The sequence below is a fragment of the Nicotiana tomentosiformis genome, chromosome 6, assembly GCF_000390325.3.
Source record: "Nicotiana tomentosiformis chromosome 6, ASM39032v3, whole genome shotgun sequence".
NCBI classification, from domain to species: Eukaryota; Viridiplantae; Streptophyta; class Magnoliopsida; order Solanales; family Solanaceae; genus Nicotiana; species Nicotiana tomentosiformis.
The window spans coordinates 128,714,752-128,730,374 of NC_090817.1; the positions used below are offsets into that span (position 1 = coordinate 128,714,752).

A 15,623-nucleotide genomic window follows, 5' to 3' on the forward strand; every position below is an offset into this window, starting at 1 on the left:
ATCCTGATTACATGAAATTGAACTGTATAAAATTGATTTGACTTAAACTGCCGAATTTGGAAGCATGTCTATTCTTTGCTGTAATTACTGAAAATGAACTGTAACTATGTAGCTCGTCATTATCTTCAGTTCCTTAGTTATTATTATTACTTGATGAGTTGGTTGTACTCATACTACACCCTGCACTTCGTGCGCAGATTCATGTGTTCCCGGACATAGCGGGTGTTGATCATTTCACGCAGTTGATTTTCAGGAGATTTTGAGGTAGTTACCGTATTCCGCAGACCTTGTCTCTCCTTCTCTATCTCCTTGTTCATTGAATCTGGTCTCAGACTATTATAGATCGTATTTCCGAGACTTGTATTCATATTAGATGCTCATGTACTCAGTGACACCAGGTTTTGGGGAGTGTTCATGTCAGTATTTGTGAGATTTTGTATTGTGTTAAATTATTGTATTTTCAAACTTAAGAAAAATTGTGGTTTATCGAGATTATCGGCTTGCCTAGTATCGAGATAAGCACCATCACGACAAGTTGGGATTTTGGGTCGTGACAAAAAAGTGATGTGCTTAACTGCAATACTATAATTGAAACAAAAAATACTGAGTTATTTGAATATATTTATCCATTGTCTGATAAAATTTCTCATACACCTGTTGAAACAAATAGTGAAATTACCTCTAATGAGGAACTGAGAAGGAGAAAAAGGCCTAGGAAAGAATATTTTTCTTATGGAAATGATTTTCAAACTTTTCTTGTTCATAATGAACCATCAAATTAATTTGAAGCTATTTCTTCTTTAGATACTAAATATTGGAAAGATGCAATAAAAGTTGAAATCAATTCTATTTTGAAAAATAACACATGGATTTTAACTGATTTACCTCCTGGTGCAAAGCCTATTGGTTGTAAATGAATTTTCAAAAAGAAATTTAATCCTGATGAATCTTTAGACAAATATAAAGCTCGGTTAGTAGCAAAAAGATTTTCTCAAAAATAAAATATAGATTAATTTGATACATTTGCACCAGTGACTAGAATTTCTTCTATTCGAGTTTTAATTGCCTTAGCTTCAATCCGTAAGCATTTTATCTACCATATGGATGTCAAAACTGCTTTTCTAAATTGTAATTTAGAAGAAAAATTTATATAGTTCAACCTGAAGGCCGTGCCATTCCTGGACAAAAAAATAAAGTTTGTAAATTAATTAAATCTCTTTACGGCCTTAAACAAGAACCTAACCAGTGGTATGAGAAATTTGAACAAGTCTTACTGAGAGACTATTTTTTTTCAGTGGAGGTGGATAAATGTGTTTATACTAAAGTGGTAGACAATGAGTATGTGATAATATGTCTGTATGTTGATGACATACTTATATTTGGTACAAGTTTAAATATTGTGCAAAGTACTAAATTATTTTTGTATGCTAATTTTAATATGAAAGATGTGGGTGAAGTAAATACAATAGTGGGAGTTAAAGTTATAAGGAGTGAAGATGGAATAAGGTTGTCACAAGAACATTATGTTGAGAGACTTCTTGAGAAGTTTGAATATTTTAATGTCACATCTGTGAGCACTCATTTTGATGTTAACTCTTAGTTGAAAAAGAATAATGGTGACTTAGTTGCTCAGTCTAAATATGCGCAAATTATAGGGAGTCTGATGCATTTAATGAATTTTACAAAGCCTGATATAGCCTATGTTGTGTGTAGACTGAGTAGATATACTCATAATTCCAACAGAGAGCATTGGTCTGCATTGGATAGACTAATAAAATATTTGAGAGGAACCATGAATTATGGTATCCTATATAGTGGATTTTCATCTAGTTTAGAAGGGTACAGTGATGTAAACTGGATCTCTAATTCAGATGAAACAAAATTCACTAGTTGTTATGTATTCACCCTTGGTGGTGGTGCAATATCGTGGAAATCAGCTAAACAGACAATCATTGCTAGATCGACTATGGAATCAGAGTTTGTAGCTCTGGAGTTAGCTGGTTCTGAGGCTGAGTGGCTAAGAAACTTCTTAGCTAATATCCCTTTAATAAAGGACGTATTGCCTCATGTGTCTATACACTGTAATTGCCAAAAGGCAATAGCTATTGCAAAGAATAAATCTTATAATTGTAAAAGTAGACACATGAAATTGAGACATCATGTCATAAAACAGCTGTTGAGAGATGAAATAATTTCCATTGACTATGTGAAGTCAGAGATAAATTTGGTCGATCCTCTAATTAAACTGTGGGAAGAAAATTAATTCTTCAAACCTCAAAAGAGATGGGGTTAAGGCCGACATGTTATCAATAGAGATGGTAACCCAACCTATGTGATTGGAGATCCCACGAAGTAGGTTCATATGGGTAATAACAAGTCGATATTGACACTGAAGCACTAAAAGAGAGTGCTTGACTGCTGCTAATTAAGAGGCTGAGTTATAACTTTTAATGAAATTCATAGTCTGTATGGATGGTGTATTTTAAAGAAGTATACACTTGATGAATTTACCTATATGAGAGTGGAGTGGGCCGCTCCTATGAGATTTTGGCCTAGTCTCTAGAGCTCTCATGAATATCCAAGCACGCGCATGGCCTATTGGGCGTAAAACCGCGTTGAACAGCAAAATTACCGAGGGTCAAAATGTGATTGATAAAATCTCTGACTTACAATAAGAATTATTGGTTCATAGCAATATTATATTTCACTAGTAATTCTATGAGTTAAATTTTATTGGTTTAAGTTTGGTTCATAATCCAGAAGACATCAAACCTATTGCATTTGGACCATACAAATCCAGCAAATCTTATTATTCTATCTTTTTTATTATTTTGAAAATATGTGGGGATTGTGACAGTATTTTCAATATAAATGAGTTCAAGTGTCATGCCTTAAACCAAGTGTCACTATGCATGGAAAAAAAACTTTGGAGTGGCAATTTGTAAAGGGAATTAAGGACAAGTGTATGGACACTTATCTATATTTAAAACTCTTTATAAGCCTATAAATAGGCACTCATTCCCTAATGATGATGCAACAGAAATGCTTCCTATTTCTACTTCTTCTCTCCCTTACACCTTTGTTCTTTCTTTCCTTTATTTTTCTTTTCAATTTAGTTGGTCTTATTCCTTTTTCTTATTTGCTAGATTTGAAAATGTAATTTTGTTGATTCTTGTATTATCTAAATAAATAGAGATGAGCTTGTTTAATCCTGGGGAAATATTTTACATTGCTAAAATAGTTTCTTAGGACAGTGCCCAGCACGAGTCAAGCCAATTCGTGTATCTGTTTACAAATAATGTCATTACAATATTATTATCGTTTTTTCTAGTGTCATTTCCCTACACATTGACCTATTAAAAATGAAAATTCTTAACTTGTCCTGAACTTTTCTGCTTATTTGCCATTGCTGTAATCCATTTCATGCTGACATATTAATAATGTTATAATTGTATTTTAATGCTTACAATTGGCTTCTTTCATGATTGAGACATGGAAAAACTCTTCTATTGGAAGAACTAACTGCTATATGAAGTAATAGCTGCATATGCCACCTCCTATTTGTTGAAGAATGAAGGGTGATATAGCTAAACCATATTGAGAATTAACATGCATAAAGTTGTGAAAATAAAACCAACCTTGCCAATAACGCTAAGTTTAAGCTATCTCATTCTCCGGTTTGCTACTTGGCATGGCCATGTTGGATGATTACTTTTCTTTTTGTTGACAAGAGTGAATTGCTCTAGTGGTGAGCATCCTCCACTTCCAACCAAGAGGTTGTGAGTTCGAGTCACCCCAAGAACAAGGTGGGAAGTTCTTGGAGGGAGGGAGCCGAGGATCTATCGGAAACAGCATCTCTACCTCAGGGTAAGGATAAGGTCTGCAGAGGCTCTTCTACCTCGTGAGTCCTTTTATGTCTTCTTCGTTTGTCGGGCATTCAAGTGCAGAAGTATCTTCTAAGTTCTAAACATCAACCTGGTTGAGTCTGGGAAGGGGACAACTCCAGAAATATCACACCCATTAGTAGTAATTATACCTTTTTTTTTGTCTTTGCAGTACTTTTAGTTGTGTCTTTGTCACTGATTAACTGAACATAAATTCAAATCTCCTTCTGTATAAGTATTCTCTGGATATTATTGTGTTAGTTTCTGAATAAACTATCTACCCAGTTAGGCAATTCTCTTATGTGATAGACAATCTTTGTGCTTCTTGTTGGTAAACCAAGATACTGCTACTGCAATGGTGCTTGGAAGAGGAATGAAAAAACTATTCTACTTGATTGAGCTTAAAACTGGATGGTGGTGAAAGTCAACTTGGAATTTCCCTTAATGAAGATTGGTCTATATTGAATGTTATTTCCAAAGGGATAAGGAACAAATCAAGTGGGGTAAAAAAAGGGATAGGGGCCAATACTACATTGCATCCTTTTCCTAAGAAATATGTTAAATAGTCTCCAGAACTAAAACCACAGGTACACTTCTTAACTTTTGATCCCAAAAAACCATAGATACAAAACAAGTTACAGCAAACTTGTAACACACTTAAAGTTGATCACTTTCTTGATGTTGATCAACAGAGAAATCACACACAACTACCTAAAATAAAAATCAAATTCAAGTCATAATCTTCATTATAATGACTTGGGCAGTCTTGTCTTGACATTAATAAGGTACTGGAAGAGGTCGTGGAAAGGGTCCGTGAGATGCTTTTGACATTGTGTGGAACTTGCATTCGACTGATAACAATTGGCTCTCTTCAATGGTGATTGCGTTAATCAGTTGCAGCAGAATGTGCTCAAGCTCTTCCCCATCAGTCCACTCGTGAACCTCAGCTTTTACTAGTGTCCTGTTTTCCTTTATCAAATTCCAGGCTGGGAAATCTTTTCTTGGCATCACGAAATCTCCTTCTCTGAGCTTCAAACTAGGGCAGAAATCGCCGATTCCATCACCAAGGTATATTATTCTTTTCTTCCCTTCCTTAACCATAGAGGCTTGTATTCTTTCTACTATCAGACCCTGTAACATTTATGACAGAGAAACTCTATTAGAAATAAAGGGTTTTCTGATGCACAAAGCATTCCGCGTTTACGTAGGGTCCAAGAAGGGTCACACCCCAATGATGTGTAATGTAGGCAGCCTACTGTAATGCAAGCATCAGCGGTGACTGATTACACGGCTAGAACCCGATCACATAGAGATAACTTTACCGTTTACTTTAATTTCATATTATATTTTTTAAATTGCTGACTTGTGTTTATGAAAAGATTTTCTTATTATTATAATAAGATGGATTATTTACCTTACACATGTTGGGAGGGCAAAGATTGCAGCCATGAGGGGATGTTTGAAAATCAACGTAAGGTAGGATTTTGAGTCTTCCTTCCTCATCAACATAGCCTGGGTTTGTGTTGATTTCCGAAAAGCAATTCCTTATTCCCAGATGTTTCAAGATTGTCTCTATGAAGAACACGTTTGCATCGCTTATTACTCTCAAATCACACCTGAATTAATAAACATTCAATTAGTTTAAACCCACAAGATTTCTGATTACTTACTTATTAAGCAGATTTTAAAAAAAAACATAGGAAATAAAACAAAAGTTACAGTAAACGGCGCTAAAGGCTGAAATAAAAAGATACGTACCCTAATGCAAAAGCTGATTTAATGGCTGGGACAATCCTAGGGTGTATGGGTACCCGTTTTAGTACTTCTTCAATGTCTTCAATAGTTTTGCCTTGTGTATGAAGCTCCTTCATCAACCTATCCTGTTATTTGAAACAGAACATAAATTATCAGCCTCAAGAAAAAGACAAAAATCAAACAAAAACCATAGACTATGTAGGGAAAGTTGAAAAAGTCCATTTGTTGTTACATATATATAGGTTTTTTTATTTAAGGATTTAAGTTATATACATTAAAGAAAAATTATTATAGAAAGGAAAACTAACCATGAGAGAGTTCCAGGGCATGGTAGGGAGAAGTTGATTGAACAAGTCATTGGCACCTAACTCATCCACCACCCAGTTATCACTATCCACGTCGATGATCGTCTTGTCGAAGTCGAAAATCACCACAATTCCAGCCATTTCTGAGTTTTTTCGAGGGGTTAGTGACAAGAAAAAGATGAATATAGAAAACCTCTGCTTCTTGTTTTTCTGGGATTTATTTGGCTTCAGAACACAAACTGTTGTTTAGACTGAATTGAGAAAAAACCTTAGAAGAGGGAGAGCTTTATATAGGGGCGAAAAGGAAAAGAATAAATTTGAATTAGGTACAAAAACTAAGATGCTAAGGGAATATTACGCGGATTTGACATGAGTTTGTGGTAAGTTAAAGCAAAGCCACTCAAAATCCTACTCAGTTGGTTTATTTTCTTTCTGGAAAAGTTATTATCGTCAGCTTATTTCGAATATTAGCCATTGGATTTTGGTAGACTTGACTATCACGGATCATCATACGGTAAGTGTGGAGTTTTACTTTATGGTATAAATTAATATTCATTTATTGTTAGTATGGGAAAAGGATTTATGTACGCAGGAATATGACAGAATATTCCATGCAGGAGAATTCAATTCCCTCTTCCAACTATACTGCGCAGCCACCAAACCAAAACCACAAATTAGGATGGAACATATTTCAATTAATTGTTTCAAGTTTTAATATATTACAATATATTAAATATTAATAATAAACTTTTGGTGCTAAAGATTGATAATTATAAAGAAAATTTGCTCTTGTCTATAAGTGAGAAGAACTTTCCTCATTTTAATGAATTTTTTTTGATCATCAAACACTAGAAAATAACTTTTTCATGTATGATATAAAGAATCCTTAAAAAACAATTTCCATCATATTAAACACACAGTTATGAATAAAGAGAACCTGGATCTATTTTTTTAGTATAAGAGAGCAAATGCAGCTTCTAGATTAGAGATATTCGAGCATAAATCCCAATTGTGATTTTAAATACAATAATAAAGAAACTTATAGATTTTGTCACGTTATGTTCATGAAAGTAGGGGTGTACGGCCAAGTGGATCAATGTTCATATATACCACGTACATACATTAGCACCGCAGGAATCAGATTAAATGTTGTTAATTATTTCACTTAAAATAATCCTCAAACAAAGTTTTTCAAATTCTTATTTCCAATTGAAGATAAAATAATCACTAAAATAGTAAACTTAACATTGAATTACAACCATTATTTCGATTAGCTTTTGAAGTTATGTCTAAATGCCTACCAGTGTTTTTTCGTGTGTGTATGTGGTCCTTTACCTGTAATCAAGAAACGATATCACATGAGACAATTCAAATTTTAGAATAACATATGCCATATCAAAGTTATAACTAGGGGTGTACAAGCCAAACCGTCAAGCCAAACCGAACCGACGAATCAAATCAAACCGAAGAAAAAAATTGACTTGTGGTTTGGTTTGGTTGGTTTGGTATTGAAAAATAAAAAACCGATCACTCTTGGTTTGGTTTGGTATTAACAAAAACAAAGTCAAACCGAATCTAAATCAAACCGACATAATATATATATAAATTTATACATAAAAAATAATCATTAAAATCTAATTTGTAAGTATTTTTTAAATTATTATATAGTTTTTAATGTCTTGAGATATTATTTATTAGTGGGCTTGTAAATTCACTATCCACTTAATTGATTCTAATTACACAACCTAAATTTGAAGCTCAAACTAAAACCCAATAAAAAAAGATAATAAAATAGGTTATTCCTTGTCTTCATTCTTCTGTATCTTTCCTATCTTCCAACTCCAAAGTCAAAAAACCCCAAATAGTGAAAACCCTTCCATCCACTTCACGACGAGCTTCCTTTTTTGCAATTCCGAGCCACTGTCCAAGTTTGTAATTACATATTAGTCTTACTGCTCCAACACAATTTGGTAAGCTAAAGTATTTGATTAAATCAATTATGTTATTTTGTCCCTTTAAATTGGGTATAATTGTTATCTTAGATTGTTGGTCCTGAAATTTGATGTTACGAGTTGTGTTCTTTCAATCCAATATTGCACTTATATTTGTGATGAAATCACCGCTTAATATTAAAGGTTCTCTAACAAGGAATGCAAGTTTCAAGACTATCTAGAAGAAATTAAGAAAATTGAGCAAGTTGAAGAAGGTAATTTTATATATTTAATTCGTAATGAATTTGATTCTATCTTTATATTGTTTAACATGTAAATGTTTTTTTTTCCAGAATGTCCAGGTGACCCTTTGAGTATTGATTAGTTTAGAATTTCAATTAAACAAAATAGTGTCAACCTATTCATGGTGCTTGGCTGCTTGGTGCTTATTTCTAACTTTTGTCTTGGCCACTTTAATTAACTTAATATTTTTTGTGGAACTATAAGTTGGGTTGTAGCTTTTGGTTTATCATATGTTTGTTGTCATTTTCTATTATGGAAGGTCTTGGAATTATGATTCATACGAACAATTGCTATTGCTCATATATTATTTTAATGAATAGTAATCATGCGGACAATTGGTGATTATTTGATCTCTTTTTCAAGCATAATATAACTAAAAAGAAAAACCGAAAATAAACCGAAAAACCGAGGAAACCGAAAAAACCGACAAAAATCGAAACCGAAAAAACCGAGTTTATGTTGGTTTGATTTGATTATAAATTTAGTAAACCGATATAGTTGATTTGGTTTTGATTTAATAAAAAATCGAACCAAACCGCCTCACGTACACTCCAGTTATAACTATCATCTGGTCTTTTACCTTACATAAATCGTGTCTTTAAATAAATACAAGTTTGGTTTCTATCATTGTCAATAACAGTAACCAAACCTTTAGTGGCATATATATCTTCGAAAGAATATATACTCTTTGCAGTTGTTTTGTTCAAAATTCAAGCATATTTAGGAGACTTTATTTAAAAGCAAGTGCTTTTGATCACTTGTTTTTACATTCCAAAAAGAGAGAAGAGAAAAAAGTAAAAGTAAGAGTTCATTTCAAAGAATATCGCTACAAACCAAAGATCTTATCAGTTATGGTTATGTTAATTCAAGCACGGTACTACTTTCTTAATGTTAAGAGAATAATGCACATTTGTTCATTGTCTGTATATAGGAGTTTTTCAAGGAATTTATAATGATCTTTAGCCACTTTTACCTGAAATTAAAATTAAGATTTCAAAAAAGAAGAAGTCATTAATCACAAGAAATTACTTATGTTGGGCTTAACTAGCTTGAAGATACTCTTAAAATGCTGTAATATTATTTGCTTTGGACTAAACTTGCATGATTTTTTCAATCTTTGCAGCTATTAATGTAGGACTTTATTCGCACACCCAACAACCTCGCCTTCGAACTAACCACGATTCACGGGTCTCCCCTCGAACTAAGTTCCGCGCGGCATATTACATGATCACAAGTCAATTCCAAAATTCACTGTGTGCCACCCACATCCTTAGAGTATTTATATCAATCGAAGCCCGCAATTAGCTTCTTCTCGCCATTCTCGCCCACCGAACCTGGACTATGATACCAGTTTTGAGTTCAACCAGTCAGAAGATATTCTTAAAATTGTGTGATATTATCTTCATTGGGCCGAGCCTATACATTTTTTCTCAAAAAGCCTCATATCATTAAAATATCTCGGGTAAAATTCAAAAATAGCCAGATTTATAAGTGGTAATTAAAAAATAGCCACAATTTCAAAAGTAATTGAAATTTAGCCACTTTTCATGTAAAGATAAATCTGAACGAAAACACTGTTCAAAATCCGAAAAATATTCTAGCATAATATACTGGAGTTCAAAAAAAATTTCATGTGAACTTCCAGCATAATATACTGGAGTTCCAGCATAATATACTGGAGTTCCAGTACAATATGCTGGAAGTTCATACACAAGTGCTCCAATCTCCAGTATATTATGCTAGAAATTTTCGTGTGCTGGAGTCAGCATAATATGCTGGAAGTTCATACACAGATGCTCCAATCTCCAGTATATTATGCTGGAACTTTCTGTCTGCTGGAGTTCCAGTATAATATACTGGAATTTCATACACATGTGCACTAATCTCCAGTATATTATGCTGGAACTTTCCGTGTTGCACCAACATTGTAATTATTTTTCAATGACTTTGCAAACGCTAAATATTTTTCAATTACCAGTTCGGAAACTGGCTAGCCCATGCTATTTTCACAAATATCTCTATGCCTTATATCTAGATTACCAATATTTTCAACTATTAATGTGAGACTTTAGTCTCACGTCCAGCAACCTGAAAAATTAGAATGACGCTTGGAGAATAGTGGCAGACACATACATATAGTGACTGCTTTTCACATAAGGGTAGCAAGTGGGCCGGTCCGGGTCCGGAATCGGTCCGGGCCTGCGGGTTAAGTGGGTTGGGACCATTAGGACCGCTAGAGATGGGCTCGTACCGGTCTCATGGGCCGGTTCTTAGCTAGAAACCGTTAGGACCGAGCCCGTTTGGCCTACCAAGAGGCCAGGACCGGACCACTCGCTTGGTGGGCCCAACGAATATTTTTTTAAAAAAAAAAAATAGCCATTTGGCTTTTGAAAAAAAGAGTTGTTGGTGTTTAAAAAATAGTCGTTAGCTATTTAAAAAATAGTCATTTAACCCCCCAACTTAGTTTTAACCCCAAATTTTTTATAATTATATTTTTTCTCTATTTTTAACTATAAATACAACATCATTCTTTCATTTTCTTACAAAATCAATATCAATCTATCACAATCTCTCTCTAATTTTATTCTATACTTACTACTATTACTTACTTTATTCCAAAAAATAGTCAAAAAATATTGAGGTTGTTACAATTTGTGAAAAAATTGTGAAGTTGGTGAATTGAAGTCTTTAAGTCTTCAACGATAATCAATTTTTAACAAGTTATTCGTCAATTCGGTAAACTCGTTCCAACTCTTAAGTCTTAATATTATAGTTTTGTTTGTTTTATTTATTTGCTATTACTTGATTAATTAAGATGTCTTCCTTAAGAAATATTTTTGGTAAAAATAAGAATAAGGGAAAATCCAAGACTCGCGAATCTAGTGGTACTGCTGTTCCTCTTCCCCTGCCCACGGCTCCCCTAACCAAATCCCATACCCGTCCTACACCTGCTATTCTTGATACCGATAATAGTTTATTATAATTTATCGAGACTGAATTTTTCCATAGTATTACACTCGGTGAACATTTAGACTATGAATTAATGAATGCTCTCTATTCTAATAATTATAATACTATTGATGAAAATGATGATGAGGAAATTGATCTTGATGAAACTCAACCGGACGATGATACACCCACTAGTCCTGCTCCTGATATTGACCCAACTAGTGATAATGTTGCTAATCCAAATGATGACCCATCTGATACTCCCATTACTGCCCCTACTTTTTCTAGACAACCTACGAAACGGAAGAAACATCTCCTGTTTGGCCTTTTTTACTTAACTAGTTTCACAAAATAAGGCTAAGTCTAAAACTTGTGGTATGGAGTTAGCTTTTAAATATTTTGGATCGCGGAGCGGGACAGGATCTTTGGCTAGACACATAAAAAAATACCCTAAAGATAACGTCAGATATCAACGTCTGAAAGCTTTGGCCGAGGGAAAAAGTGTACCTAGTCCTAGTCAGGCTGACCCTAATACCGGTTCAAATCAATTTCAACCGAGAATTAATACCGTTACCGGTGGTATTTTATATTATGATTCAAAAAAAGATCAGAAGCAATAGCCTCAATTAGAATAAATGCTCAAACTATTTATAATACTTATCAAGTTGCATTAAATCATGCTAGACCAAATGTTCCAACTCCTTCTTCTTTTGATTCTCAATCTTCTAAAAAAACAGCGGGAGTAAGATGACTTAGTACTTGGGCGAGGTTTAAGGGTACTTTTGGTTCTAGTAGTAATGATTTTTCACAACTAAATGAGCTTGAAATTTATTTGTCGCAGAAACTTGAGGAAGTGAATCCCGACGACACCTTTAATATTTTTGCAATGGTGGAAGGACAAAGAAAAATACTTTCCGGTTCTTTCAAGGATGGCCCGAGACATTTTAACTATTCTAGTTTCAACAGTGGCATCGGAGAGCGCTTTCAGTCAAGCAAGATTTCAAATCGGTGATTATAGAGCGTCTATGAGAGAAAGCTTAGAAAAATCAGTACTTTTCAAAGATTGGATCTGTTCGGAAAGAAGAAATTTCGGACTTGATGAATCACAACCAGAGGAAGACGAAGCTTACGGAGAAATGCTAGTTGAACTTGTTGAGGATGCTGCTTCGCCCGACAATGGAAGCGGCGATGACCAAGTTACTTTTCCGCCACCACCAACGGAACTTCCTCCGAACCTTGAAGAATTTATGAAGTTTGTAAGAGATAGCATGTAACTTGTATGAACAAAAATTAGTATGTATTATGTAACTTCTATTTTGGCACATCTTGATTAGTTCCTTTTTCTTCTCAATGGTGGTATTAGCACCTTGTTGTACTCATTCCATAGGGGGAAGAAGACTAAGAAAGATATTGCCATATTTTTTATTGCTATAATAAAATTACAAGGCATTGCTTTGAATATCTTTTTACAATATTTTTGTCTTTAAATTTGAATTAGAAAATTAGATCATAATTCTATAATAAATTTATAAGGCATTGCCTTAGATTTTTTTAAACATCTTTTTATCTTTAATTTCTATTTAATTTTGGAATTTTTTCATTCTTATACACTATTTGAAACCTTATTATGAAAAATATTCATGTTTTGGTATTTACCCGACCTAAACACATTTTAGTTACAAAATATATACAATCTACCTTAAAAGGCTCCCAAATCTATTATTTGTGCCTTCAATCAATGAATTTAGCTACACCCTTTTTCTTTTTTCTCCACCGCTGATTCGCTCGCCTTCACATCCTCAGAAGCCATAAAAGAACGAGATTTGCCTAGTTTTTTTAGCTTTCAACCTTCAATTTTTTGAAGAAGCTTCTTCACTTTCTGCTTGCACCCATTACAATGTATGTTCACTCGAAGAACAGGTGTCTGCAAAAAGGGAATTAACGAAAGATGAACATTAAAAAAAGGTGGAGAAGAGACAAGGGAAGCAAACATAGAACCAAAATAATAATTTACAGAAGAAAAATCACAAGCCAACTTTATGGTACACTAGTAGAACATGGTCTTGAGATAGAGAAATATACTTGAATTTTTAGGAGCTTAAAATCTTCATCTTGAGTCATTTCTTCAGTGCAGTTTCAACAGAATGATCTGCTTCAACAAGTAGTAGCGAATATAAATACCGCTTAAAAATTATATGTACAATGTGGAAAAGAGGTGTTGTTGTTTTATGGAAGAGTTAAAAGTTACTCCCCCGTTTCACTTTAAATGAGGTAATTTGACTTGAAGTTAATGAAAAAAATAAAAGTATAATATATACATAATAATTATATATTATACAACTTATCTACAACTTTCATATATTATTTCTACCCAATTATATACAACTACAATATCATACCACTTAAATACAATTTTTATACAAATTCTATACATATGTCTTTTGTATTGTATCTTATTTATACATAGTAAAAAAAAAAATTCATACAATTAATTATATATTATACAACTTATCTATAATTTATCTACAATTTTTATACATTATTTTTACCAAGTTATATACAACTACAATATCATACAACTTAAATACAATTTTTATACAAATATTGTTCAACTTTCATACGATATTTAAATATAAAAATATATATAAACAACAGAATACAATTTTTCTACAATTTTACTACAACTTTACTATAATTTCGAAAGTATAATGTATGTCATGTCTTCTTCTTCTTCTTCTTCTTCTTCTTCTTCTTCTTCTTCTTCTTCTTCTTCTTCGAGTTTCAATATGAAATTCAGCCAAAATCAAGTCTAATCTTCACCAAAACACCCTCAAAATTGAGATATAAACTCCAAACAATATTCTCAATTGTTTGCAACAACACCCAATCCAAACAAAAAATAATTTTTGAAAACCTAAATTCAAATTCAAAGCTTCAAAACTTTTTAATGGCTGTCAATAGTGAAATTGCTGCTCTATTTTCCTTCAATTTATCACTTAATCATAATTAAGTAATATATATCTTCAATTTATTATATAAATTAATCATAATAAATTAAATTAAATTGGTATAAACACGATGGTAATTATTTACCGTTATTCTTTATGCTTCTCCTTATAAGTATCTAACTAAAGTGCTAATACACATTTTTATATTTGCTTGTCTGTGTTCAAGAAAAGACGACAAATAGAGTTATGGTATGATCCTAATCTGCTTTTTTCTGTATCTATTATATGATCCTTCTTCACCTAGCAACAACACCTAATCCAAACAAATAATAATTTTTGAAAACCCAAATTCGAATTCAAAGCTTCAAAGCTTTTTAATGACTGTCAATGGTGGAATTGCTGCTCTCTTTTCCTTTGCTCTACATTACTGGAATTAGGGATTGAGAGATAGAGATAGACGTAGAGAGAGAGAGCGCAAGAGAGAGAGAGAGAGAGAGAGAGCGCAGGAGGGAGAGAGAAAAAGGATGAGAAATAATTTATTCCTAATATAAAGGGATGATCATTTAATTCATAAAGTGTATATAATTGGTAAATTTGTATATAGGATGTAATTAAATTGAAACTTGAGTAGGGAGGGTAATAAAGTTTCAAATAGTATATAAAAATGTAAAAGTCTCTTTAATTTTTTTTTAAAAGTAACTACTTAGCCGTTGGGCCCACTTAGACTGCGGGCCCGACCCGTTTAGCCCGGGACCATGAGTTCGTGGGCCGGACCGATTCCTACAAAAGACCGTTTAGCCCGTTTATTTAAGGATCGGGACCGCGGCCCACAAGACCCGTTTAGGGCCCGCCCCGCCCCCCAAAATTTCATATAACATTTGGCTTCCCGTAAATCGTAATGACTGTAGCTATTTTGTTATGTAACATTAATTATGTTGTATGTTACTCACTCCATTTTACAATAAGTGATTTTTAGTCTTTGGCACACATTAACTCCTAAAAAAAAGTATTTTGACAAAATTTTTCTTAACTAAACTGTAATACTGTAAACAAAAAATACCATGGATTATTGTTTAGACGATCTAGACCTAATAAACTGCAATTCTGGAAACAAAACGTTATAATCAAAATGTAGAAATATTCATCTTTATCTTAATCACCAAGGAGAACATTTACTGAGATTAAAATATAGAGGACTCATGAAAAAAAAAAATAGATACTCACGTTCAAAATTTCAGACTGGGACACCTGCAAAACTCCAGAAAAAATAAAATAATATACCGAGTTACATGTAATTGCCATAATAAACATGAGTTGATAATTTAAAAGAATGCTACTAAAATGTTATAGCCGGTTAGCTTGTATTAGTAATATAAAAATTATTTATCCTATTAGTGTATGCAATTTTCAAAGTGTATAAATATTTTTCTTTCTATTGAGCTCCAAAATTTGTTGAATGGTCTCTATACGTCTATACATGATTAACAAAGGGTAAGTACTAAGTACACAGATAGTCATTCTCAAGGGTGCTATTTAAAGATTAGTAAG

The 15,623-nt window shown here is 33.1% G+C and overlaps 1 protein-coding gene across 1 annotated transcript; it reads right to left on the reverse strand.

The window, feature by feature from the left end:
• Window positions 1-4,425: 4,425 nt before the first annotated feature.
• Window positions 4,426-6,211, reverse strand: LOC104101574 (inorganic pyrophosphatase 1-like). Its single transcript, XM_009609057.4, has 4 exons — window positions 5,948-6,211; window positions 5,643-5,764; window positions 5,299-5,500; window positions 4,426-5,015 (listed from the first exon to the last, which is right to left on the reverse strand). The coding sequence occupies exons 1-4, from the start codon at window positions 6,083-6,085 to the stop codon at window positions 4,662-4,664; spliced, it is 816 nt and encodes a 271-aa protein (XP_009607352.1). The 5' UTR covers window positions 6,086-6,211; the 3' UTR covers window positions 4,426-4,661.
• Window positions 6,212-15,623: the final 9,412 nt, after the last annotated feature.

Coding starts and splice junctions, on each gene's coding strand:
- LOC104101574 (XM_009609057.4), bottom strand. CDS start 6,085: ATGGCTGGAATTGTGGTGATTTTCGACTTCGACAAGACGATCATCGAC. Junction 5,765..5,947: donor TGCCCTGGAACTCTCTCATG/GTTAGTTTTCCT, acceptor TTCAAATAACAG/GATAGGTTGATGAAGGAGCT. Junction 5,501..5,642: donor AAATCAGCTTTTGCATTAGG/GTACGTATCTTT, acceptor TTATTAATTCAG/GTGTGATTTGAGAGTAATAA.